This window comes from Pecten maximus, chromosome 2, assembly GCF_902652985.1.
Source record: "Pecten maximus chromosome 2, xPecMax1.1, whole genome shotgun sequence".
Taxonomy (NCBI): Eukaryota; Metazoa; Mollusca; class Bivalvia; order Pectinida; family Pectinidae; genus Pecten; species Pecten maximus.
The window spans coordinates 17,765,899-17,793,897 of record NC_047016.1 but is presented as its reverse complement, the minus strand read 5'-3'; the positions used below and the strand labels follow the sequence as shown (position 1 = coordinate 17,793,897).

The following is a 27,999-nucleotide window of genomic DNA, read 5'->3' as shown; positions in this document are numbered from 1 at the left end:
TAGAATATAGGTATTAATCAGGTATAGAATGTTTGATGTCATCAAGAGCACATACTTTTTCTATGACGTAATTTTGACGTTTTAAGGTATAATCTAAAACGACTTCCACAATATGCCCATATCATAACTGTTTATGCGTATTTTTTTCCATAGAGAGATGTTGGAACTCGGAGCATCTCGTCCCTGGCCAGAAGCTATGCAAGTGTTGACGGGGACACAGACGATGAGTGCAACTCCATTACTTGAATATTTCCAACCTTTAATGGAATGGCTGACCAATCAAAATAGTGGACACAAAGTAGGTTGGGATATTGAATGTCCAAAGTTTGAAACGGCGGGGAACACACCAGATTCTGCATCCGAAATAACCCCAGCACCATTGTGTAGTGTTTTGACAGTAGCCTTTATCCTGATCCACGCCATGGGATAGAGGAATATGTTTACCAGGGGATAGACATTTTGCATTTGATCTATTGATATTAATTCTATATAGTAAAAGTATATCACTTCATTGTGTGCTTTCATATTTGAAAAATATGTATTGTATGGCTTTTTTTTTATATTTTACTTTCATGAAAACATGTATCCAATAATGTGTTTCCATATATTCCATGATATAGTGGGGAGTAGAGTTAGTGCTAACACTGCGGACAACAATACAATGTGTCTATATTTGGCATAATCATCTCAACAATGATATGTACACTACGAAAAGTGTGCCCATATTTTACGAAGTGATGATAACGTTCGGATAGTTTCCTATACTATGTTGTTTAGGGATAATTCCTATATATACTCACATATCTTAGGTCTTTTCCTTTTATTAACTTATTTATCCTCAGTCGTGTTCTTATATTAATTACTTATCTATAGTCGTTTTCTCATCTTTATATTTACACATTTATCCTTAGTCGTTTTCTTATATCAAACACTTATCTTTAGTCGTTTTCTTATATAAACTCACTTACCCTTAGTCGTTTTCTTATATAAACTCACTTACCCTTAGTCGTTTTCTTATATAAACTCACTTACCCTTAGTCGTTTTCTTATATCAAACACTTGTCTATAGTTGTTTTCTTTTATAAACTCACTTATCTTAAGTCGTTTCCTTATACACACTCACTTATCCTTAGTCTTAAACTTTTCGTCAAATTAACATACTGTTTCTGATTTCTGATATTAGCATGTTTATTATGGGTTGAGGCTTGATAGTAACCTCATTACCCCGATATGTCATCTATTTTAACATATATTTGTTGGGATATGTTTCCATAGTTCCCTTTGACTATATGATAACCATTATTATTTACCTTTCTTGTACGTCACTCTGAATCAACTCCAACGTAATGCTAACGTTTCTATATTAACCTTACTTCCCTGTAGTCGTTCTATCCATGTATTAACTTACCTAACAATATTCGTCCCTGTATAATTTCTTTTCTCAATAAGCTAACCCAAACCAAAAGCTCAAACCTCATACCACAACCCTCAACTCCCATTTGGGAAAGCACCACCTCTTTGATTGTGTTGTAGCGGATTTATATTGCTTTATGCAGTACTGGGTTTGAAGTGAAGGCCTAGCTCTGTGTTTTTATGTTGGTTTTTTTGTGTTACGCGTGATATCATGTCTGATTTTATATATATACTATAATTCATTTTTGCCTTACATTCCTTCTGATTTGCCATAATTTGTGTGTGTATTATAATGTATAGTTAATATTTTGCAAGAACTTGTGTGTACTGTAACGTATTGCTTATAGTTTGCCAGAACTCATGTGTACATTTATAGATTTAAGGCTTAGTGCTAACTATGTATATATTGCAATGCGTCAGTAAGAGAGGTTGTTATGTGAACATTATGATACTTTATCCTGACGTTTCTATACATTTTGTTATTCAGTGTACACCTCGTACGTATCGGTTTGAGTATCATTCAATCGAATGCGACGAGATGTATGTGTTTAACGAATCGAGTCTATTATCATCTCGGACACCACATAAATCGGTGCTAGTACGCTTCACATTGGTCATTAGTCTAATGAAGGTGACAGATACCAACCTGAAGAAAATGTTCCAATTTTTAATCCATGATTGCAAGTTTGTATTTTCAATGTATTCATACTATGATGAATGTTATGTACGACTGTTTGTTATTTAAGAACATTAATGAATGTTCATTGTCAACAAGTAGGGTTTTACAATTATAGACATTTTATAATTCTGTAAACAAATGCATAATTGTAATAATGACAAAATTAGAATGTCCTCTTTCATATTATAAATATATATGTAATAGACAACATAGAGTAGAGTAAATGAGAACCCGAAGAATTAAGGTATAACCCAATTGTTTCCCGCTGAATCAATCATAGCCCATTATTTTCGTATAAGTATGTTTTTTTTGTTTTGTTTTTTTTGACGGATTACCGTTCCATAAGTTTATATATGTTTAGATATATCGCATTCGTGAACAGTCTTAATGTCTATATTACTTTATTGTAAAATTTCAATGTATTCAACGAATGTGACGGTAAATATGCCTAGATCATACATATAAAGATACGCCTTGTACAAACATTACAATATACATAGGTAAAGTGCTATATGCTTCATAGCTTATACATTCATCAAATAGGCATTACATATTCATATACATTTGTATATAGTAAAAGGGAAATATGAAGCTGGTCTGGTATGTCAATGTGAGTGAGTTGACGAAAAGTTTCCGCGGGCAAATTCATAATTGATGTCTCATTGTACAATGTGAAATTAAAGACCGACTCATTCCAAGTTCTGGACAAAGTGGACACCGACGATGATACAGTAAATCTTAGAATCTCTTAAACGGTCGTCGTTGAACTTTGACTTAAGCTATCTAATTGGTATTGGTGTAATCGTCTATTTGATTAGACGAAGGTAACAATGAATGACGGAAGTTTGGATGAATTCCCCACAATAGGATGAATTTGGCTCCCACAAGCTATATGTGTGCCTACATAATGTAAATATACACACTTACTTAGTTTCTAAATTACCTATCAAATGACACGAATTGGATCTTTCCTCCTTTGTCTCTAAGAAGAGTGAGTATCTTAATAATAATTGTTTTAAAACTTTTGAAACTTTTGTGTGTTGGAATGCGGTTACATTGACTGCTTGCATTAAAATTATTATTTCATTGTCCTATAATCTTGATCTACTTTTCTCTATTTGTGAAGATAGGCGTGGTGTTCAGATAACTGCCAGGACATGTATTTACAACACTGGCAAGTAAACGTCAAATTTAATGCCATGCCGCAACCATCCAAAAAGCTTCACTGACATTTATTCTTATCAATAAATCTGTTATGAAGGAACGCCCTGGCTGCTTGTCTGATATCTATGAAGAATGTAGCTGTTAGTGTGTCTCCAATACACCTACGAGTCGTAAGTTCGATTCCAGCAGGCGGCATTATCGGGCTGTTCTAGTGCGAAACATTTATCATTATTCCTCCTCCATCTCCCCAAATTATACAACGTGATATATGGGCTAGGTATCCCCTGTCTTTTTATTGAAATGGCGTAACACTATTAATTAATATTTGGGAAACAACGCTTTTCCGTCACAATTTTCCTGTCAAACTCAATTTCACGCACATACCCCAGATATTATCCGGCCAATTCCCAAAATGCACACGCATATACCTGTATGTTTCATGTAAAGAAACATACACACTTACCTACAGAGACAAAGTGCATCTCGATATCTCGTTTACTGTCGCCACGTATTACTAACAAAGACATGGATGTGCAATCAACGAATAATATATACGACCTACACGTCATTGTTAGAATGTGGGAGGAGTCCACTTGATATTAATAGCCTCATTTTCTCACAATAAATTGCTATTTGATTATTATGCAAATACATGTGCAGTTCTGCCAATTGATATGCACTACATCCCGTTGAATGATAAATGATAACATTAGATGCAGGCGGCTCTGTGATAGGAAGCATTTATATGTGTCCTTCCATGTTACGTAACAGATTTATATTAACATTGTACAAGGTGATTTGACTGCTTTGGATGGGAAATGTCATTGTGCCTCATGACTTACTCTAACTTAGTGCTCTTTTAAAGGACGTAACGTATAAAGTCGTAAGATAAGCTGCATGTCAACAATAAAAAAACAAATTGTATTTTAAAATGATATAATTAGAAAATAAACTATTCGTATTATATATAATCCATGACATACATTACATTGATTTTTACAAACAGTATTTAGATTTAACACTTTAAATACTTTACATAACATCAAACACATACTTGATATGTTGTCATTTGCTGCAAGCCTGTTAACAGCTCGTGAAACATTAAATTCAATTTTAAAGACAGAGACTAGACATTGATATACCAAGAAATTCACAGCGGGTAATATAAAAAGGTCTACTCAAATTGAAAGAAAATATTATTCATTATCTAATAAAAAATTATTCCCAAAACTAAAATTAGGCCGGCAAGAAGCAGAGCGGTCGGATGTATGTTGCTGGAACCTGATGCAGATCTAGGAGAATCGGGAGATGGGATATCTGTTGGACATATGGAGCTCCATCCAATGTTCTCCTCCTTGTTCTGTTCCTTTAGCCACTGTAACAGAGGATCAAAGTACTCCACCATAGGAAGGACACTCATTTCAGGAGATCCCGTAATCACTTCCATTGCTTCCTGCCATGGTTTTGATGAACCCAACATCAACATATTTCTGAAACATGGTATAAGAAGATTATTAGGGGAAATCATGAACATCTGCCTGAAAATTATTGACCCGGAGAGAAATTATGAAATATTTTAGCAAGGGCTTCTTTGCTTTCTTCAAACTCCTTTTGACTATGTGAATCAGGTATAAACTAGAAAGCTAGGACATCACAGACTTTTCAACACCAGACGGTTACTCGATGGTTACTTAAATCGTTACCTAAAGGGCAAGCTTACAACTTACATGTAAAAGATACTATTTTTCATATCCAAGTTTAATCCATCTTCAAGTGAATGATCACAAAAGCATGGTTTTCGTTATAAATGCCAATAGCTGATGGAAAACAGTGCTTACAGAAACGATAGTTTATTTTAACAAGGGTAGGCTTTCGTTGATATCCTGACCCCACAGGAAAGTATTACACTTTCCAGTACGATACGAATTTAGACGTATTCGATGTTTGTTGATATTCCTATTAGCCCCATTTTCACAAGCTGGTCCTAATTACGAGAACGTGACATTACTACCTGGATTCGACATAGATTTACATAACAGGTTTCGGGAATATTTGGTCATAACCTTTGTCCCCCCAAGTATTCAATACGGTAGACGTAAGACCATGGGAAATAACGCTAGTGTTATTAACCTATGTGTGACATATTACTTTGTGTATTGTATCATTACTAACCTCAACAGATCCCCGGCAGCTGAGTCACGATACACGTCACATCTATGTAGTGGCCCGACGTATCCGATCTCGTCACACAGTGCCTTGTGCCACTGGAACTGCAGAATGTAACTCACAAAATACCTGTACAAAGAGGGGAAATCATATAATCAGCAACATTACATTTGTATCAGTGTGCTATAATGTCACTGATTAGATTTTTCTTCACAAAAAACACGTAATCTTACCCTACCTATAACGTGTAGGTATTACAATCTTGAGACGGTACCACCCACAGGCTTCTGTAGGGCATTTATACTGTAAGATATCAAACTGGAATACCAAGTTTTCTGGGGTTTTATTACCAGAAATAACTGTAATCTAAGCGAGTGCTGTGTTTATCATTACGTACGTATTCACACCTTTATACACCAAATATCATGGAGATTTATTTGAGAATGTTTATTACAATACCAAGAATGAAAATGAACCTTTAGTTTCCAATGTCAATATTATGTATCACTTATATCGTCCATCTTCAAAATACTGTGTATTTGGTTAAGTAATACGCACAATCGTGCCACTGCTACATAGCCACCTAAAAGGACGGACTTGCCTTATATAAGGTGTATTTCCAGGAATGTGATACTTTGCACCAGGATCAAAATCATCCTCAGACCTTTCCACTGGAGGGGATATACCTTGGTATTTACATCTGCAACAGGTAATATAATGCTAAAATTAACTGTTATTTTAAAAGTTGATATCGAAAATTAAATAACATTAAGATTTTAAGCATGGCATACAAGGCGCACTGGTTAACAGCACACAGGTCACCAGCACGCAGATCACCAACACACATGTTTTAACAACAAACATGTTATTACAACATACAGCTATAAACACACAGGTTAACAATTCGCAGGTTAACAGCACATAGGTCACCAACACACAGGTCACCAATACAGGTCACCAACACACAGGTCACCAATACACAGGTCACCAATACACAGGTCACCAATACACAGGTCACCAACACACAGGTCACCAACACACAGGTCACCAACACACAGGTCACCAACACACAGGTCACCAACACACAGGTCACCAACACAGGTCACCAACACACAGGTCACCAACACACAGGTCACCAATACACAGGTCACCAATACACAGGTCACCAACACACAGGTCACCAACACAGGTCACCAACACACAGGTCACCAACACACAGGTCGCCAATACACAGGTCGCCAATACACAGGTCACCAATACACTGGTCACCAACACAGGTCACCAACACACAGGTCACCAACACACAGGTCACCAATACACAGGTCACCAATACACTGGTCACCAATACACAGGTCACCAACACACAGGTCACCAATACACAGGTCACCAACACACAGGTCCGCAACACACAGGTCACCAATACACAGGTCACCAACACACAGGTCACCAATACACAGGTCACCAACACACAGGTTAACAATTCGCAGGTTAACAGCACATAGGTCACCAACACACAGGTCACCAACACACAGGTCACCAACACATAGGTCACCAACACACAGGTCACCAACACACTGGTCACCAACACACAGGTCACCAACACACAGGTCACCAACACAGGTTATATCAACAAAAATGTTATTACATTACACACGTTAACAGCACACGGGTTAACAACACACAGTTGATAACAACACACAGGTTAACAATTCACAGGTTAACAGCACAAATGATATTCTAACACGCGGGTTAACACAAAGGATATAACACACAGGTTAACAACAGATAAGTAAACGACACAAATTAATAACTCACAGGTTAACAGCACACAAGTTAACAACACACAGATCAACGACACACAGGTTATCAGCATCTTAAAATGTGAATTTGCTTGTAGGGTGTATCGGGAATAATGAATATAAAGCTGAAATAAAAGGAAAATCGCTGACTCGTTATTCCGGTAATGTAAACTTTACCTGAGATCCCACCAGTCATGGTTGTAGGTTGCTGGAGTTGTCGCCCCATTAAACACGCTCCAGCGCCATTGATCGATCAGGTAGCCAAACGGCAAGAAAGCAACCTTGTCTAGAGCCATCTTTAACAGGAAGTTCAGGTCACTCTCTGCAAGTGAGTTTGGTTGATGAGAATAGCGAGCTTTCTTTATAACTAACTCAAAAACCCGATATGGCATTTGAAATAAAAACGTATTGACAGTATACAAACAAATCTAGCATAAAACAAAACTAGAAAAACACGAGGTAAAGAAAAACGAAAAACTCGATTAATTCTTCTATTGCCAGATTTTTATGCATATATTTTACGTTGAGCTCAAGAACGTTTGAAATTTTATTAACCTTTCTGTTTCAATTTTCATTGTTTTCTCTGTGTGCAAGAAAAACATATTTTGTGTTTGTTTAAAGTATTTCAGTACATTTTCAGACACGTCTAATGTAGGTATACCTACTGTCATCAGTAGGAATTTCATCCAACAGGCCAATCGCCTTCATATGCTCGGGAGTTTGAAACGACAAACTGACGATATCAGCCATTCCCTCGTGAAACCCTGTAATGGCATTGCATCATATCATGAATATTGGATTAGAAGCGGATCGATAAAATGCCTCTACACATTGACGCTATTAAAACCAGACGTCTGAATGGGGAATTATCAACATTTACTTCAAATCTCACTGCGCAAAAAATCATATTCAGAGATATTTACTAATGTCCAGAACAATTGTTTATGACATTCTGATGTAATGCAATATCTATCATATAAGAAATTGTTTAGCATCTTTAGATATACCTAATTTCAGATGAAGTATTGTTCATTATTCCATTACAAATACAATGAAAAATAGTTACATGTTCAATGATTTTCTAATCCCACAACACCTTCATTTTTTATAATCATGCAACACATCATTCCACATGCTTAGGTAACATCAATTTTCAAATTTGAAAGTAAAGTAGCCTAGCAATGCGACTATATTAGGTAAATAACCATATCCATGCGTAACATGCTTAAAACGAAAAAGGGTACAGACAGCAGTATGATAAATTTGTATGATAGTAGTTTGTATATAGTGACCGTCAATCGTAGTAAAGAGGTTTTTTTGTTTTTTGTTGTTTTTTTGTTTTTTGTTTTTGTTTAGTTTTTTTCTTTAATATGTTATTAAGACAAAGTTATTTGAAAGCATTCGATTAATATGCATCTTTGAATGTACATTTGTTTATAAATCGAGAGATTTATAAACAAATGTAAATAAAAGAGAGATGTTATAAGATGCAATGATTATTATTCCTCACTGAAAATCTGATAATATAATGGATAACATTACTTTATGATTCTAATATTTGACTTTCTGAAAGAAGAAATAATCTAATCTAATATATATACAGATATAATATTTACACTAACAGGCATATTTCTACTACAGAAATAGTAAATGGATTACCGGGGTTTGCTCCCCTACGAAACAGAACAGGCTGATTGGCGTAAGTTAGATAATAGATGACATGCCCCATCTCATGATGAACGGTGAGAAGCTGACTCTCTGTTACCGTTGTACATTGTTTAATCCTACAAATATATGATACATAACTCTCGATTTTACTTATTTCAAAGCATTGGTGGGGCATATCTTTTTTTGATAAATACTGATATGCACACCTATTGCAAGAGAGAATATTAAATATATTGGAAAGATGTGTTGAATTACCAGGATTAGCTCCATCACGATAAATAACAGGTTGGTTGTTGTAGGCCAAAAAATAGATAACGTGTCCCATCTCGTGGTGAACCGTGAGAAGTTGACTCTCAGTCAGTGTTGTGCATTGTTTGATCCTACAAAGAAAGACTCAGCATTCTGGGGGCACTTTGATCAAAGGTTCCCATGTGTTGCTATTTTTAAATGATGTATACAGAAAATGTATTCACATAAGTACAAAATTGTATATATATAATGTATATAGGAAAGTTGTGAGCTATTCTGATATTATGATGTCCGCATCCGAAGAGAAAACACACGACTAACATTTACGTGTAGGACTATTAATCATTAATGCAAAATGACCACATTTTTCAGAGGTTTCTCGGCAGTGGAAGTTATCATAATATGTATGTATTTAGTATATAGAGAAGGGGGTTAGTAAGTATTAACGACGGTATGGCATAGGTACTCAATCCTAAAAAACCAGACGCTCGCTTGATGCATATTAATAGAAATAGATTATTGGTAATGTTGTAATAACGACAGTACAGACAAGTAAATCGTCGACTTTTGAGACAATCCACCCTCTTCATCAAGACGCAAATAATCTACACGAAAGAGAATAATCAATTCCACGAGGACGAGCATTCCCCGAGAACAGCAAAAGGGCAAATCTATAAACACACTGCTTCTATTCTGCAGGTATGTTGAAACAGCGGAGATGTTGTCGCCAAATACGGATATTGTTAACATGTAATATTGATCTGCGCTCCCTTAAATTCATGTAATTAAAATACATTAGAAAACGCATCAGGGAGACAACAATATCAGCTCAGGTTTACACATGTACATACAATCATACAATCATACAATCATCATACAATCATACAATCATACAATCCCAATTATCAAAAACGTGTTACGCCTATTCTCATCTTAACGTTTCGACGGGTTTCGGTTACGACATTCATGCTATATTATGCATTTCCTCCAACTCGGAACATGTTTATACACGTCTCTGTATAATTTCAAGTCAAAACATCCTAGCCAACAAACATTCGTGAACTACTACCACACAGGCAAACACTTGTAGTGTATTACATTTGACAGTCTAAGATCATATCTAGTAGTCAAGTAGGTCAACATGCTGCAGAAATGATAAAACGCAGTCGTGTGTGTATAGAGGCATTATCAAATTACAAAACATGACATAACACAGATACACAAAATAATGTGTATTAATATACAACCTTATTCAGATTGATATTAATAGAAAATTCGTCATTTTTTTCCGGTAATGATATGAAGTGTATAATAAACCTGAAGGACACTTATGTATTGAAGATTTCAGTATAATGTTACATCAATCATATCATTCCTAGTCGTATAACGTAAACAGAGGAATGATTTATTTGAACATCAACTAACGGGAAGCAACTCTGCATTGTATGACGGGAGAGTATGTCATGTCACATTCTGTTTGCAGCTTGAACAGTTTAAATTATTATGTTCTTCAAAACAATCCGCTCTCGATAACAGGCCTTGAAATCTCGATTATAAAATATATATCAACTTTGGCCTATTTCAAATATAATAAATATTATTTTATTTATATATACATATATATTTTTGTGTATTTTTACTTGTTTTTTAAGTTTCGTTTGATTGTATTAACTATTTGTGTGTTATGTGAACATTAACGTCCTGATAAAACATGTTAGTCTAGTACAGACTTTAAAGCCTTTGTTATATACTTTGACAGATGTTAATGACAAATACATATCTACTCTTTTGTTTTATGTAGCACAACTGCAGGCATACTACTGTGGTTTTAAAAACTGTAATTTGTATTCTTTAGTTCCATTTGACCAATTAGTAAACAGACATCTGCAGACATTTGATGCCTTTAGAATGATGCCTTTCACATAGATACACAGATACACATTCCTCGTCATATGACATTAAGATCTGATTTCAGACTAGAATTTGATGCGGTGTCTTCACCGATATAAAAAGTGTATATCTTATGTTTATTAAATTATCCTTTTTTTATTTATTTTTTCAGTTTGTTTTATATTTTTATATAAAAAGGGGAATCAATAACACTAGAATCAGCATTATGTCAGCTGTAAAGCAACACCAGAAACAAGAAAAATGCCGAGTGGTAGAATGAAACCAGGAACTGAATTCTGTAACGAGAAATGTAAGTTGTATGTCCGGTTACCCGGGTTGGCTCCCCCACGGTAAATCATAGGCTGCTGTTTATACTCTTGGTCATATACAATGTGCCCCATCTCGTGATGTATAGTGAGTAGACCGACACCTGTTATTGTTGTACAGTGGATGATCCTACAAATCAATACAGCTCAAACATATTACCAGGATGTCCTTTATACACAAACACGCAATATACTCCCTAATAACATATTGTACAAATGCGTACGCGAAAGGTCACTATCATACAATATGACTTACATCAGTATTGGAAAGGTGACCTGCCCACACCGCATAGCTCTCTATGAGCCAAAACACACAAAAACATAAGCTGAAGTCACTAAGATAAAACCTGTTATACCCATCCATCCGATCGAGATAAAGCCTTAACGTTCCCAAGTTAAGTAAAAAAGACATCCGAAACCATTTTGTTTTAAGGCCTTCCCGCCACAACAAAAAATATATTTTCGCAAAAAGCCAGTGTTTTTAAACATGCATCTTCACTCTGCTCCGTGAAATAATACCTGGGTTGGCACCCTTTCTAAATATACGTGGTAACTTCCTGTATGCAAGATAATATATCACGTGACCGATTTCGTGGTGAACTACACGTAGCTGCTCTGCTGTAATTGCTGTACACTGTTTTATCCTAAAACAAGCATGTCTTCCAATCAATACTAGTAATGGCTTCGACACATCATCAATAATTAAAATATGAATAAGTCTGAGTTTAAACCTTATTTAGGTAAAAGGTATGCATTAAATTCATCTGTCAGCACAAACGGCTAAAATATTTTTTAATAATTCGCAATTTAACTTGTGAGTTAAGTGTTCCTTATCTTATAGATGAGATGCTTCGGCTTCACAATTACAGATCTATCAAACTGTAGCGTAATATGGCCATTGATTCACATAGCTTTTTTAAGAACCGTTAACATAGTAACATCGTGGTTTGGTAGGACAGAAAAGTTTTCTTAAACTTACAAACTTACCTGAAGTCCTCGCCGTCATAGAAATCCCATGCAGAGGCATGGCACACTACTTCACGGTCTGCCGGTTTCTCGAGCATGGATTTTGTCCAGAACCCTTCCGGCATAGCGTCAAGGCCAATTGATGTGAAGAACTCTTCCGCTACTCGGTACATATGTGTTATATTATAGCCCTGATCAAACGAAAATTTTGAACATTTAACAAGATTTCACCATACTTCTTGCTTCAATATTCAATTACGGAATAAGAATTATCTATACCCATTATCTGAGATAGATAAATCCATACATATGGTTTAATTCGAGGTATTCTCAACAAGAACTTTAGGTGAAATGGTTTGGGAACATATTTCGGAAAATTTGCACCTTTAATAACAAATGATTAATTTGTGTTTAAAAGATCTAAAGTACAAGTTATCTTTCTTTGGTAACATACGTCTACGAATGGAGTAACAACAGTCTACGAATGGAGTAACATCAGTCTACGAATGGAGTAACAACAGTCTACGAATGCAGTAGCAACAGTCTACGAATGGAGTAACATCAGTCTACGAATGGAGTAACAACAGTCTACGAATGGAGTAACAACAGTCTACGAATGGAGTAACAACAGTCTACGAATGGAGTAACAGTCTACGAATGGAGTAACAACAGTCTACGAATGGAGTAACATACGTCTACGAATGGAGTAACATCAGTCTACGAATGGAGTAACAGTCTACGAATGGAGTAACATCAGTCTATGAATGGAGTAACATCAGTCTACGAATGGAGTAACAACAGTCTACGAATGGAGTAACAACCGTCTACGAATGGAGTAACATCAGTCTACGAATGGAGTAACAACAGTCTACGAATGGAGTAACATCAGTCTATGAATGGAGTAACATCAGTCTACGAATGGAGTAACAACAGTCTACGAATGGAGTAACAACAGTCTACGAATGGAGTAACAACAGTCTACGAATGGAGTAACATACGTCTACGAATGGAGTAACAACAGTCTACGAATGGAGTAACAACAGTCTACGAATGGAGTAACAACAGTCTATGAATGCAGTAACATACGTCTATGAATGGAGTAACATCAGTCTACGAATGGAGTAACAACAGTCTATGAATGGAGTAACAACAGTCTACGAATGGAGTAACAACAGTCTACGAATGCAGTAACAACAGTCTATGAATGGAGTAACATACGTCTATGAATGCAGTAACAACAGTCTATGAATGCAGTAACAACAGTCTATGAATGCAGTAACAACAGTCTATGAATGTAGTACCATCAGTCTACGAATGGAGTAACAACAGTCTACGAATTGAGTAACAACAGTCTACGAATGGAGTAACATCAGTCGACGAATGCAGTAACAACAGTCTATGAATGGAGTAACAACAGTCTACGAACGGAGTAACATATTTCTTTTATTAACAGCTGAGGAAAACGGATTTATATAAATTACTTCTATTTTCTATTCTTAATGTTGAATATGAATGAAATAAAGTTTAAATAGCCCGGTAATTAACCCGTTTATCAAACCAATACACAATCTATTAGACTTTTAAGAACCTATTTTTATTGAAAACCGCTTTCGGTCCATAGTTCCTAGTGACTCCCAATTCCAGTATTCCTTTACCTTTTCCACCATCTTGGCTGTAATATCCACGCTGGTAGCCTCAGGGTAAGGTTCTACTAGGTCGTATATATTAACCCATTCTTGTGACCACATGTTGCCTACAAATACAAATGGATTAAAACATATTTGGTACAAGGAATGGTATTCTGTTTGAGGACAGCTTACTGATCATCACTAACATCCATGGGTTGAGTTTATAATGATAAGAGTAGCTCGCTCATTAATTATAAAGATAAGAGTAGCTCGCTCATTAATTATAAAGATAAGAGTAGCTCACTCATTAATTATAAAGATCAGAGTAGCTCGCTCATTAATTATAATGATAAGAGTAGCTCGCTCATTAATTATAATGATAAGAGTAGATCGCTCATTAATTATAATGATAAGAGTAGCTCACTCATTAATTATAAAGATAAGAGTAGCTCGCTCATTAATTATAATGATAAGAGTAGCTCGCTCATTAATTATAATGATAAGAGTAGATCGCTCATTAATAATAATGATAAGAGTAGCTCACTCATTAATTATAATGATAAGAGTAGATCGCTCATTAATTATAATGATAAGAGTAGATCACTCATTAATGAACGTTTTAAACAGTCCTTAGTTCGGAACTCAGTGGTTTATTAAAACACACCGGGATCACGTTTCCTACAGCTGTGTGGAGGAGTCAACTCAATGGTTCATATAGCTGTGTGGAGGAGTCAACTCAATGGTTCATATAGCTGTGTGGAGGAGTCAACTCAATGGTTCATATAGCTGTGTGGAGGAGTCAACTCAATGGTTCATATAGCTGTGTGGAGGAGTCAACTCAATGGTTCATATAGCTGTGTGGAGGAGTCAATTCAATGGTTCATATAGCTGAGTGGAGGAGTGAACTCAATGGTTCATATAGCTGTGTGGAGGAGTCAACTCAATGGTTCATATAGCTGTGTGGAGGAGTCAACTCAATGGTTCATATAGCTATGTGGAGGAGTCAACTCAATGGTTTATTAATACACACCGGGATCACGTTTCCTATAGCTGTGTGGAGGAGTCAACTCAATGGTTCATAGAGCTGTGTGGAGGAGTCAACTCAATGGTTCATATAGTTGTGTGGAGGAGTCAACTCAATGGTTCATATAGCTGTGTGGAGGAGTCAACTCAATGGTTTATTAATACACACCGGGATCACGTTTCCTACAGCTGTGTGGAGGAGTCGACTCAATGGTTCATATAGCTGTGTGGAGGAGTCAACTCAATGGTTTATATAGCTATGTGGAGGAGTCAACTCAATGGTTCATATAGCTATGTGGAGGAGTCAACTCAATGGTTAATTAATACACACCGGGATCACGTTTCCTATAGCTGTGTGGAGGAGTCAACTCAATGGTTCATATAGCTGTGTGGAGGAGTCAACTCAATGGTTCATATAGTTGTGTGGAGGAGTCAACTCAATGGTTCATATAGCTGTATGGAGGAGTCAACTCAATGGTTCATATAGTTGTGTGGAGGAGTCAACTCAATGTTTCATATAGCTGTGTGGAGGAGTCAACTCAATGGTTCATATAGCTGTGTGGAGGAGTCAACTCAATGGTTCATATAGCTGTGTGAAGGAGTCAACTCAATGGTTTATTAATACACACCGGGATCACGCTTCCTATAGCTATGTGAAGGAGTGAACTCAATGTTCGCATAGCACAATAAAAACCCGTAAACTGTTCTAGCTTTAATCAGCTTGGTCAGTAGGTATGCAATGAGGATTGTGTTAATACTTGTTCCTAATCTAATTAAAATTAGACTTGTAATTTCAGCTCCTCTATGATACACTGCAATACAAGATCTAACAACACACAGTTCGAGGTCATCTCAGCATTACCTTTGAGCTTCCAATATAAGTCAATGAAAACTGGTCAATGACGTCATAAGTCAACCAATGACAAACAGTCTTATACGAGCCTTCGGTTGCGTGTCCTTAGTATTAACGCCTCAATTCAGCGTCGATTTGAAATACGCAAAATTTCACAAACATTATTGGTAGACTATCTTAATGGTCACGGTAATAAAACAAATTGCTAATCCTCTGGACGTTACATTGAAAGAAGAACAGAAAACGATTATACATTGTCTTGTCGACAGGACGGATTGTGTCGCCAACTGGATTTCGAAAACCGTTATCGTACACGTTATTCCCTTTCAAACTATTTTTTTCGCGACACTGCTGCCTTCGCTGTCTCTCTCACGTACGATTAAGGACAAATACACACAGGCAGCACACGTTTGTAAAACTATTAATTCGCTTGAGGTGGTCTCAGTTAGGTGGATTGGGCGAAGCCATATTGTTAACCGTTGCTATCGACCATCGGGATACCTCGGGAACGTTACGTACGTATGTATACTTCCGAAGAATGAAATCACACCGAAAATTGTATAGGCGACGTGCTGATTGGCTGAGCTCAGGGGTCATGCTGAGGTGACCTCCGACGGGGTGTTGTTAGATCTTGTATTGCAGTGTATCGTAGATGAGCGGAAATTACAAGTCTAATTTTAATTAGATTGTACTTGTCCCGAAAGCGCAAGAAAAACCGGTATCGATATTGTTTTACCAGTTTGGTAGTGTTATAGAATCATTTTTAAAACAACAAGCAGAATACTGTACCAAACAAATGAGCGGGAATGTGTCCGTTATCAGGGAAGTACTGTGCCCCGTATTTGTTCATCAACTTCCGGCGAACATAGGCATGTAGATTTTCATATAGTGGACGCAGCTGCTCATACAGATTTTTGACGTCCTGCTCAAAAGTAGGCGTCTCATACCACGATCTCCAGTACTCTCCAGTGTCATTGTAACCTAAAACATGTCAATCATTTCATGTGATATAATGTCTACTATGTATTCTTCAAAACTGATACTTTTTCATTTTTGTTTGGGTATACACTGACTTATATAATTATGTGATATTTCCCTTCAATACTTTTTGCTATGTTGTTTTATTCATTATGGTCTTGTCATCGTTAAAGCAAGCGGTATTATATGACAAACCAATTTCCAAAACACATATAAACAAAAGTTCCATCAGAATATTTGTAACACTAACAAATGTGGATGTGCCTTAATTAACGATATACGCAGTATCGGATGTAGTTGTATTTTCTCGACTGAAATTTACATGCATTAATAAAATCTCAAAATATATATCATTATTGATTACTTGGATTAATTTTATTTATCGTTTGCATGTCAGCATTATTTTCGATATCATAGCTACCCAGCAGGGAGAGCGTAAGAATATCACCATTGTAAGAGGTGACTATAAAAGATTTGTTCTTCTTTTTAAACACACTTTCGTGTTAATTACTCCTTTATTACCGTCCCGTGTTAGGTTTTAATTTGAGAATAAGCCATGTAACAGGTTGTGGGTTCTCTCCCCTTACCGGGACAAATCGAAGCTTGTAACTTGTAAGGAGTTATGTCCCCTGACCGAGACAAACCACTCTGTAACATGTATAGTAGAGGAGATGCTCTCCACGAAAAGAAGCCAGCAACAATGATTTACTCACGAAATATCCACACGTTTAACTATTCAAGTTATATACTTTTGATACCAAGGAGTCTAACAAGACTGACTTACTTCAAATCTATGAAAATCGTAGTACGGTATACGTATTACACAATTCAATACACTACATAATATCGAAATTCAAACTTGTTAAAAAATATGGATTTGGTACACATCATACCACTGAAAGCGATGGCCTCGTTCATGACGTTTACAAAATCTGTGTACTTCGATTTCATTTTCTTTCCTGAAGCGTCACGCCATCCTTTCCACGCAGCTGCCAATTCCTGATAGTTCCTACTTTCAGCCATCAAATCCGTAAGCCCTGGTGTTATGAAAATCAAAGACTTTTCATTGCTTTGATAGCATACTCAAGATAAAAAAAGATATAAAAATAAAATGGAAAACATAAAGACTTTTCTGTTGAGTCTTTAAAGGTAGTGCATTAATCTTTCAAGAAAAGATGTTATTTCCATTTAATCTAAAACAAAATCTTCAGCAGGGTAATTAATATAAACCTCGACATCATAAACATTTAAACAATATTATTATCTTTTTTATTCCTATTTTCCTCAGACATGTCATGGCGTGCTATCTTTAAATAACCAAAAAAGTGTATCTGTGATAGAATACATCCCCTGAATGTTTAATCAATGACGATACAGACCTTTTGATATCATCTTAAAAAATCTGCATGTTTTCACTCAATTTGAATTTCCCTATTGTGATTTTTAAGAAAGCAACATCCTGTTTACTGCATCTACTTTATTAACAAATATCTATGAGAATAACCTATGTATTGTAACACTAATAAATGCGGTGTGTCTTAATTAACGACATACTTGGTATCGGATAGAGTTGTATTGTCTCGACTGAATTTGATAATTCTATTAATAAAATTTTAAAATGTATAACGTCACTATTGATTTCCTGGAATAACTTCATTTGCTATTTCAAGCTTGTTGCTTATGTCACGATTTCGATTGTAGAACTGGCGCAAACTTACGCTTTTCTAATAATAATAACAATACAGAAATACTAAATACAATACAAAAACATTTATGAAATTTCCTAAATTGCCCTACGCTTGCGTAGGTGCATGGAGGATTATTATATTCTTTTCGTAAGTACGTTTATTGGTTTTCGCTATTGTTGTTTAAGCGTAAGTACGTTTGGTTGTTTTCGCTATTGGTGTTTAAACGTAAGTACGTTTGGTTGTTTTCGCTATTGGTGTTTAAACGTAAGTACGTTTGGTTGATTTCGCTACTGGTGTTTAAACGTAAGTACGTTTGGTTGTGTTCGCTATTGGTGTTTAAACGTAAGTACGTTTGGTTGTTTTCGCTATTGGTGTTTAAACGTATGTACGTTTGGTTGTTTTCGCTATTGGTGTTTAAACGTAAGTACGTTTGGTTGTTTTCGCTATTGGTGTTTAAACGTAAGTACGTTTGGTTGTTTTCGCTATTGGTGTTTAAACGTAAGTACGTTTGGTTGATTTCGCTACTGGTGTTTAAACGTAAGTACGTTTGGTTGTGTTCGCTATTGGTGTTTAAACGTAAGTACGTTTGGTTGTTTTCGCTATTGGTGTTTAAACGTATGTACGTTTGGTTGTTTTCGCTATTGGTGTTTAAACGTAAGTACGTTTGGTTGTTTTCGCTATTGGTGTTTAAACGTATGTACGTTTGGTTGTTTTCGCTATTGGTGTTTAAACGTAAGTACGTTTGGTTGTTTTCGCTATTGGTGTTTAAACGTAAGTACGTTTGGTTGTTTTCGCTATTGGTGTTTAAACGTAAGTACGTTTGGTTGTTTTCGCTATTGGTGTTTAAACGTAAGTACGTTTGGTTGTTTTCGCTATTGGTGTTTAAACGTAAGTACGTTTGGTTGTTTTCGCTATTGGTGTTTAAACGTAAGTACGTTTGGTTGTTTTCGCTATTGGTGTTTAAACGTAAGTACGTTTGGTTGTTTTCGCTATTGGTGTTTAAACGTAAGTACGTTTGGTTGTTTTCGCTATTGGTGTTTAAACGTAAGTACGTTTGGTTGTTTTCGCTATTGGTGTTTAAACGTAAGTACGTTTGGTTGTTTTCGCTATTGGTGTTTAAACGTAAGTACGTTTGGTTGTTTTCGCTATTGGTGTTTAAACGTAAGTACGTTTGGTTGTTTTCGCTATTGGTGTTTAAACGTAAGTACGTTTGGTTGTTTTCGCTATTGGTGTTTAAACGTATGTACGTTTGGTTGTTTTCGCTATTGGTGTTTAAACGTAAGTACGTTTGGTTGTTTTCGCTATTGGTGTTTAAACGTAAGTACGTTTGGTTGTTTTCGCTATTGGTGTTTAAACGTAAGTACGTTTGGTTGTTTTCGCTATTGGTGTTTAAACGTAAGTACGTTTGGTTGTTTTCGCTATTGGTGTTTAAACGTATGTACGTTTGGTTGTTTTCGCTATTGGTGTTTAAACGTAAGTACGTTTGGTTGTTTTCGCTATTGGTGTTTAAAGGTAAGTACGTTTGGTTGTTTTCGCTATTGGTGTTTAAACGTAAGTACGTTTGGTTGTTTTCGCTATTGGTGTTTAAACGTAAGTACGTTTGGTTGTTTTCGCTATTGGTGTTTAAAGGTAAGTACGTTTGGTTGTTTTCGCTATTGGTGTTTAAACGTAAGTACGTTTGGTTGTTTTCGCTATTGGTGTTTAAAGGTAAGTACGTTTGGTTGTTTTCGCTATTGGTGTTTAAACGTAAGTACGTTTGGTTGTTTTCGCTATTGGTGTTTAAACGTAAGTACGTTTGGTTGTTTTCGCTATTGGTGTTTAAACGTAAGTACGTTTGGTTGTTTTCGCTATTGGTGTTTAAACGTATGTACGTTTGGTTGTTTTCGCTATTGGTGTTTAAACGTAAGTACGTTTGGTTGCTTTCGCTATTGGTGTTTAAACGTATGTACGTTTGGTTGTTTTCGCTATTGGTGTTTAAACGTAAGTACGTCTGGTTGTTTTCGCTATTGGTGTTTAAACGTAAGTACGTTTGGTTGTTTTCACTAATGGTGTTTAAACGTAAGTACGTTTGGTTGTTTTCGCTATTGGTGTTTAAAGGTAAGTACGTTTGGTTGTTTTCGCTATTGGTGTTTAAACGTAAGTGCGTTTGGTTGCTTTCGCTATTGGTGTTTAAACTATGTACGTTTGGTTGTTTTCGCTATTGGTGTTTAAACGTAAGTACGTCTGGTTGTTTTCGCTATTGGTGTTTAAACGTAAGTACGTTTGGTTGTTTTCACTAATGGTGTTTAAACGTAAGTACGTTTGGTTGTTTTCGCTATTGGTGTTTAAAGGTAAGTACGTTTGGTTGTTTTCACTAATGGTGTTTAAACGTAAGTACGTTTGGTTGTTTTCGCTATTGGTGTTTAAAGGTAAGTACGTTTGGTGGTTTTCGCTATTGGTGTTTAAAGGTAAGTACGTTTGGTTGTTTTCGCTATTGGTGTTTAAACGTAAGTACGTTTGGTTGTTTTCGCTATTGGTGTTTAAAGGTAAGTACGTTTGGTGGTTTTCGCTATTGGTGTTTAAACGTAAGTACGTCTGGTTGTTTTCGCTATTGGTGTTTAAACGTAAGTACGTTTGGTTGTTTTCGCTATTGGTTATTATTGTTATGGTTATTCTACTGGATATTAATATTAATGTCAATACAGAAGGGAAGTGGTACATCCGGGACTTCAGGTCTTACGTCTGTGTATTTACGTCTGCGATGACTTGTATGATGTTTCCTTTCTCAGAAGAAGAAGATAACACTTAGATTTGTTCACTTTCTTCAGCCTAGCATCAGTAAAATCGTCCTAGAGTGGTGACGTAAATCAGTGATACGTTGTTATTCAGTATTCGACCGTGACTCTATTGGTTTACATGTCAAATATTTGATTAATTCTGTTATTTTAAGACAATAATTACTACATTGGAATCCTATTATTGCATACAGAGAGTATCGACTTTTCTAAAAACAAAAACATGTACCAATAAAATTGACAATTTTACAAAATATCCCGTTACAGGGAAGCTCTTACCTGGTTCCAGTGACAGGCAACCCTTCCCGAACTCCGGAAGACACACCTTGCCAGTGCTGTATATACCTGTCAACTCGGCTTCAAGTGTGGATATCTGGAGGAGAAGTATCTCATTAATTATCTAGCTATATTATATTACATGTACCTAAAATATATATCATTGAGAGTAAATTAGAATATATGGTGATTGGATGTTAGCATTTCGAAAAAGTTCTATATATCCGTTTTTAATCTAAATGTCAATATAGAAATACTTCAAATTACGTAAATATAGCTACCAACATTTAAACACTTATTTTTTTTTTCTTTGTGGTATGTCAAAATAACAAAATCAAAAATATGATTAAGTCCAAAGTTTCTTAAAATGTCTTTTTAAATCATGGACCAGAAATAGCTATAGACATTTTATTAAGGTCACAAAAAGGTTCGTTTATTTGGTATGATGCCTGGTATATTTCAGACATATTTATGCATTACTGTCTCTCGCTATTGCTGACGACATAGTCACTCCTATACGCTTTTATAACACTGACATTACACACTGGGCGATGTTAAGTATCACCACTGCTAAACCGAGATTCCAACTGATGTCATCCCGTCATTTTTCACACAAAGCGGATGCCGTTTGTCTAAAACCTTACTCACACGGTAGACTTACCGATTTTAGTTTCTCAGTGTCGTTGATAGCTGAAAACCCTAAGTCAACAAGTTTCTTGAATTGTCTTCTCACGTCTGCTCTGGTGAACGTGTTCCAGTTGGGAAATCTGGCGCTTATGTTTCTCGCAACATCTTTGGAAAATTCAGCAGATTCTAAATTAGATGCCGTCTACAAATAAAGCTCCAATTTTAAGTTTCGGGATAATGCACATCGAAATAAAAGCATTCGTGTCATTTAACTTACTGCTTTATCACGAACAGGACATGAGTAATTCATCTAAGAACATAACTTAAACAGCGCCAAAATCGCCCTTTGGCAACTCATTTTAAAAAAGATGAGTTAATAAAAAAGCCAGATGGAGTTTAAATACATAGAACGTGAAATAAAACCAGAAATATAGTATTTGATATTATTTACATGTGCAGAGAAACATATAAAGTCCTTCTTAAATGCTGTTACCGATACTGGTGCATTATACTTTTTAATACATTAATCAGCGTAAGTTGAGTATCCTATGATAAGTGTTACAGTGGAGAATGGGCGGCAGCAGAAACCAGAACCGTGTAGTCTCTAATATTTACTTCTGAATTCGGAGTCACTAACATATAGTAGTACTTCTGAATTCGATCCGTCCATAACGTTCTATGTCATAATGTTATTCAACAACAAAAATGAAAATTTAAACAACTTCGTCATTAGGTGATATCACTAACTGGGAATAAAAATTAAAACGGGGCCCAGTATAAGAAGGTGTTGGTGGGAATAGTTCTATCGTAGTGCCATCTTGGACAGTGCTGGAAGAAATAGTTCTCTCATAGCATCCATTAGGACAGCGTTTGAGGGAATAGTTCCCTTCAAGCGTCCTCTGGAACACAGTTGAAAAGAACAATTCTCTCATAGCGTCTTTGGGGACCGCTGAAATTCCCTGGGATGGTGTCTTCTTCGGACGGTGTTGGCGGAGACAGGTTGTATGGAGTACAATCGTCTGGAACGGTTCAGTGTTCATAGAGTATAAACATCGTCTGGAACGGTTCAGTGTTCATAGAGTATAAACATCGTCTGTGACGTTTCAGTGTATATCGTGTGTAAACATCGTCCGGGACGGTTCAGTGTGTATAGAGTGTAAATATCTTCTGGGACGGTCCAGTGTGCATAGAATGCAAACAAAATATGGGACAGTTCAGTGTGTATAGAGTGTAATAATCGTCTGGGACGGTTCAGTGTGTTTAGAATGTAAACATCATCTGTGACATTTCTGAGTGAGTGAGTGAGTGAGTGAGTCTGAGTGAGTGAGTGAGTGAGTGAGTGAGTGAGTGAGTGAGTGAGTGAGTGAGTGAGTGAGTGAGTGAGTGAGTGAGTGAGTGAGTGAGTGAGTGAGTGAGTGAGTGAGTGAGTGAGTGAGTGAGTGAGCGAGTGAGTGACCGAGCGAGTGAGTGAGTGAGTGAGCGAGTGAGTGAGCGAGTGACCGAGTGAGTGAGTGAGTGAGTGAGTGAGTGAGTGAGTGAGTGAGTGAGTGAGTGAGTGAGTGAGTGAGTGAGTGAGTGAGTGAGTGAGTGAGTGAGTGAGTGAGTGAGTGAGTGAGTGAGTGACCGAGCGAGTGAGTGACCGAGCGAGTGAGTGACCGAGCGAGTGAGTGAGTGAGTGACCGAGCTAGTGACCGAGCGAGTGACCGACCGAGCTAGTGACCGACCGAGTGACCGACCGAGCTAGTGACCGACCGAGTGACCGACCGAGCTAGTGACCGAGCGAGTGACCGACCGAGCTAGTGACCGAGCGAGTGACCGAGTGAGCTAGTGACCGAGCGAGTGACCGAGTGAGCTAGTGACCGAGCGAGCTAGTGACCGAGCGAGTGACCGAGTGAGCTAGTGACCGAGCGAGTGACCGAGTGAGCTAGTGACCGAGCGAGCTAGTGACCGAGCGAGTTAGTGACCGAGCGCGTAAGTGACCGAGCGCGTAAGTGACCGAGCGAGTTAGTGATAGGGAAGGTATATATAAAAGTTCATGTTTGTCTGTGGCAGAATTTTGATAATAAAAGACACTCATTAAGTCACTTATATAGAGATTACTTTTCTCTCATAATGCGTGTCCAGCGAAAATATGGCATACTTCCTAAGTTACAAATATTCAAAATAATGAAAATGAGTTACCGTTTAGTTGCTAGCTAAATGGATGAATATAACTAAATTAACATTTAAATGTTCTATTCACATATGCTTCTTTCGTAAATAACAAATTCAATATTGACCGCTTGGACACGGCGATACATTATTTGCTCATGACATACCCCTTAAATTTTCAATGCATCATGTTTATGTCGGTGTTGGGAAAACGTCATATATATCCGCCTTGTTCATAATGCGATTATTCCAGACTTTTAACAGACAGGTAAATAAAGATACAGAATTAGTAATTAATATTCATGAAACCCTTGTGCTTCTCTAGTGTGTCAATCATTTGTCATTTTAATGTCATTTACAAGGTGAAGTGCCAATTTGTAATTATATATTCACCAATATAAGATAAATTGTATAAGTGAAATATTATACATTGTATTATGTATATTAAAAGCTACTGATCATCTACTTGTAATTAATTCGAATATGAAACATTGATGGATTGTAAAATGTTATCAATGTTTAACACAATATTACAGTAAAATTAATGGGCGCAGGTAACAAAACCATTGCAAACTGTTCATATAAGGTGTAACAAGTAGGCGGAAGATATTTGTTTTCTTAAAAGAAATGTTAATTCGATTAACAAAATAGTAATTGCGCCAAACACCGCCTCCCCTAAAAATCGACAACATTCTACCGTACTGTCGGCAGGTGAACTGTAGACACCTTTCACCATACAAAAAAAAAGCGCGTTTGAGAACAGCATAGCTCGTCTGTTGGTGACACGATTTATGTAAATGTCGAGTGGATATTCAAAGTACACTGATGAAGAAAACAGAAACAGGATATAAAAGATACTATTCCTATTATCATTTTTAAAGCCAGATAAGCAAAGAGAGTTAAAATATATATCAAAAATATTATCAATTAACTAATTCCAGGTACCATATTTCTCTTCCAAAAGTATAAGACATATGGTTTAATATTTGTCTAACACTCCTTCAAAATAATTTAGTGTACAATGGCCCAGTAAATATGATAATATGGTTCAGCATATCGGTAACAACCCATATCAATAAGGTTCTGCTACAAAAAGCAGCCTGCTAAAACATTGCACCTGTCCAAATTCCAAACAAAACCGAAAGTCTCCTTTAAACTTTGCTTAATGAACCTCACAATCCAAAACTATCCTCTAACCGAACATCAGCGTCCTAGTACAAGTGAAAAAGGGTTACCGCGATAACGCTGTTGCCGTTGTGATTATATGTGAAGGAAATGAACACCTTGGCGACCACTGGTTACTGGTTATTTATTTTATCGTATTAGTATTCAACTCGCCGCTAAACCATCACTTAATATTTAAATTGGAAGTAAACGTAGGACATATTTTTAACGATAATGTGACGATGAATTACTTAAGCAGTATAATTATTGTGCGATTCATCACGTGAATAACACCGATACACTATCAATTTTTAAGATATCTTGAGCATATGTACATGTGGTCAAATTAAACAACCTAGGAAGGAATGCCTTAACGACTGTAATGAATTCATCCCATAAGTTCATCAAGGGCTCATACATAAACTGTCAGGGTTAAAACTATGTCGGCACACACAGTCTTTTAACAGCAGAGAATAATAGAATACAAATCAGCCTGATCTTGCATGAAAAAAAATTGTTGACTTAGTTCACTCGTCACAATCTGAGCATATCTTCATGCTGACAAGATAACACGTGGGTTATATATTAAAATGGTTTGTGTTATCTTCAATATCGTTTTGATTACGGTGTGCAGTAATTTGCATGCAATATATTCGAAATTTGATATCAATTTTTGAAATATATATATATATACTAACCGGGCCTCGACCGCACAAATTACAGCATCTTATAGCTTGGTCAGAAATACTTACTGCATACACCACTAAACCATATCGACGTTTTCTTATATCATATATAGGGTTAATATTGGAAAGAACATTTAATTATATTCAATTTACACTTGCTTATTCGCAAAAAAAAAAACGTGTGATTTATACTTCTACATTCTTCATCGTTTTTATTTTACCCTTGATGCAATCATGGGTGATATGGAGTTACAATTCATTGTGTAGCAGTGTTTCCCATACATTTACATAAAACGATTAATCACAATTCTTGAATGCATGATGCGAATTTATAGAATGAAAGATAATGCATAGATGATAAGTGTTCCATTCAGTGATTACATAGACAACAATGAGGATAATCATTTTGACCTAACCACATAAATGTGAAATATGTATATCGCGCCAAACGTTCTAAATGGTAGATATCTAGTGAATTAAAGTCACTCAATTATGTTTTTATTGTTCCATCGGGTTGTCAAATCTTTTGTTTAAAACTTGTCGGTATTTGAAAGATTGGTCAATGTCTGATGATTAGTCATTATCTAATTATTTATATTTTAAACTTGTCTACGAATTCATTTTGTGATGCTCATATGGGTTTTTTTTTAATTTTGATTGTTGATAATTTCCAGCATCAATATATACATTGTATATATATTCATATTCTATAAGTTTTAATTTCTAATCAAACTGATGTTATTGGTATTAAATGTTTTTGATGTTCAATTTTTGTTGGTGTGTTTTCGATATGATTTGCTCACAGCATGGGTGATTAAAATATCTCCACGTCCAACAAGGGCTGTTTTTTATCAAACATTTTCGATAACAACGGTATTTTCTGGTCATTGTCCTAGTTCGAGCAGGAGTTGGCAGCAGTATCAGATAACCATACCATTTAACACCTGCAGAACACGCATCTCTCTTTCCTATAGATAAATTTTCTAAATTGGCATATCCGCAGTAAAAATACGTTTATATAATGTTATCAAAATATTTGTGTTATTAGTTTCTTAGGATGCATAACTTACTTGCCCGATGCCATGCATTGTTACATTATAAACTGGGTCGTGTTGGAATTTAACGGAATACAACAGAGAAATAGGTGGTTGATGTGTATTACTGGCACTGTTTCTGTCTGCCTTGATCAGATGGACACCAGCAGGCTAACATACATCTATACATTCCGTTATTAATAGGCAAGGGCGCAGAGGTTACAGCAGAAGAGATGCACAAATGTACAGATACGTCTTGATAAGAAAAGAGCAGTGTAATTAATCTTATGTAATACAAACTGACACTTAATGAGAGTAGTAGGGTCGACAGAAAATTATTTGATGAACCAGAACATAGAATTGATAACGAAATGTTTGAAAATATTGTAGAAATGATATGAATGCCTCACCATTGCCTCGAGATTTTCGTCTGTGATGTTGGTATAGTAATTCCATGCTGCCTTGACATTTTCGTTATAAACCATTCCAGCCTTTGTATTGTATTCATCCAAAAACTGTATTCCATCCGCTTCGGTACCTGCCTGTGCTTGCAGTCTCCCCAATGTCATTGACATCACCACCAATATTTCAATCCACATGGTTTTTTTTTACGTTTTAGCACATACGTGATGCCTCCTGTTCTCAAAAATTTTGTTTCCTCCAAGCGGACGGAGTCTGAAAGCTTCTTAGTCCGGTTTGAACTTTGTGACGTTCCTGGGCACCTGTTCACTGTAGGATAGTGTACACAACACATGTACGTGTATCTGGGGATACTCACCACGCGCCTAATTTACATA

The 27,999-nt window shown here is 36.3% G+C and overlaps 2 protein-coding genes across 4 annotated transcripts in view; one reads left to right on the top strand and one right to left on the bottom strand.

Moving 5' to 3' along the window:
* LOC117341835 overlaps positions 1-3,183 on the top strand; it is a 98,523-nt gene extending 95,340 nt beyond the window's left edge. Inside the window, exon 75 of the mRNA XM_033903698.1 lies at positions 154-3,183. Within this exon, the coding sequence (XP_033759589.1) occupies positions 154-430 (277 nt within the window). The 3' untranslated portion in view covers positions 431-3,183. The remainder of the gene's footprint in view (positions 1-153) is intronic.
* On the bottom strand, positions 2,407-27,999 carry LOC117320026 (angiotensin-converting enzyme-like). Of its 3 annotated transcripts, none has more exons than XM_033874737.1 (13): positions 27,613-27,999; positions 22,202-22,369; positions 21,544-21,637; positions 17,696-17,839; positions 16,614-16,805; positions 13,976-14,073; positions 12,342-12,511; positions 11,874-11,998; positions 7,887-7,985; positions 7,399-7,543; positions 6,024-6,122; positions 5,429-5,551; positions 2,407-4,746 (listed from the first exon to the last, which is right to left on the bottom strand). In XM_033874737.1, exons 1-13 carry the CDS (start codon positions 27,799-27,801, stop codon positions 4,464-4,466), a joined length of 1,929 nt encoding a protein of 642 aa, XP_033730628.1. In that variant the 5' UTR covers positions 27,802-27,999; the 3' UTR covers positions 2,407-4,463. The 3 variants fall into 3 exon arrangements, with proteins under 3 accessions (XP_033730628.1, XP_033730620.1, XP_033730615.1); XM_033874729.1 differs by lacking the exon at positions 11,874-11,998 and adding an exon at positions 9,145-9,269 and having other exon boundaries at positions 27,613-27,997; XM_033874724.1 differs by lacking the exon at positions 11,874-11,998 and adding an exon at positions 8,881-9,005 and having other exon boundaries at positions 27,613-27,996.

Excerpts from the sequence above, each read along its gene's own strand:
- LOC117320026 (XM_033874737.1), bottom strand. The coding sequence starts at position 27,801 with ATGTGGATTGAAATATTGGTGGTGATGTCAATGACATTGGGGAGACTG. Across the intron at positions 22,370-27,612 it reads ACGAAAATCTCGAGGCAATG|ACGGCATCTAATTTAGAATC; the intron begins GTGAGGCATTCA and ends CTTTATTTGTAG. Across the intron at positions 12,512-13,975 it reads CAGCCAAGATGGTGGAAAAG|GGCTATAATATAACACATAT; the intron begins GTAAAGGAATAC and ends TCGTTTGATCAG.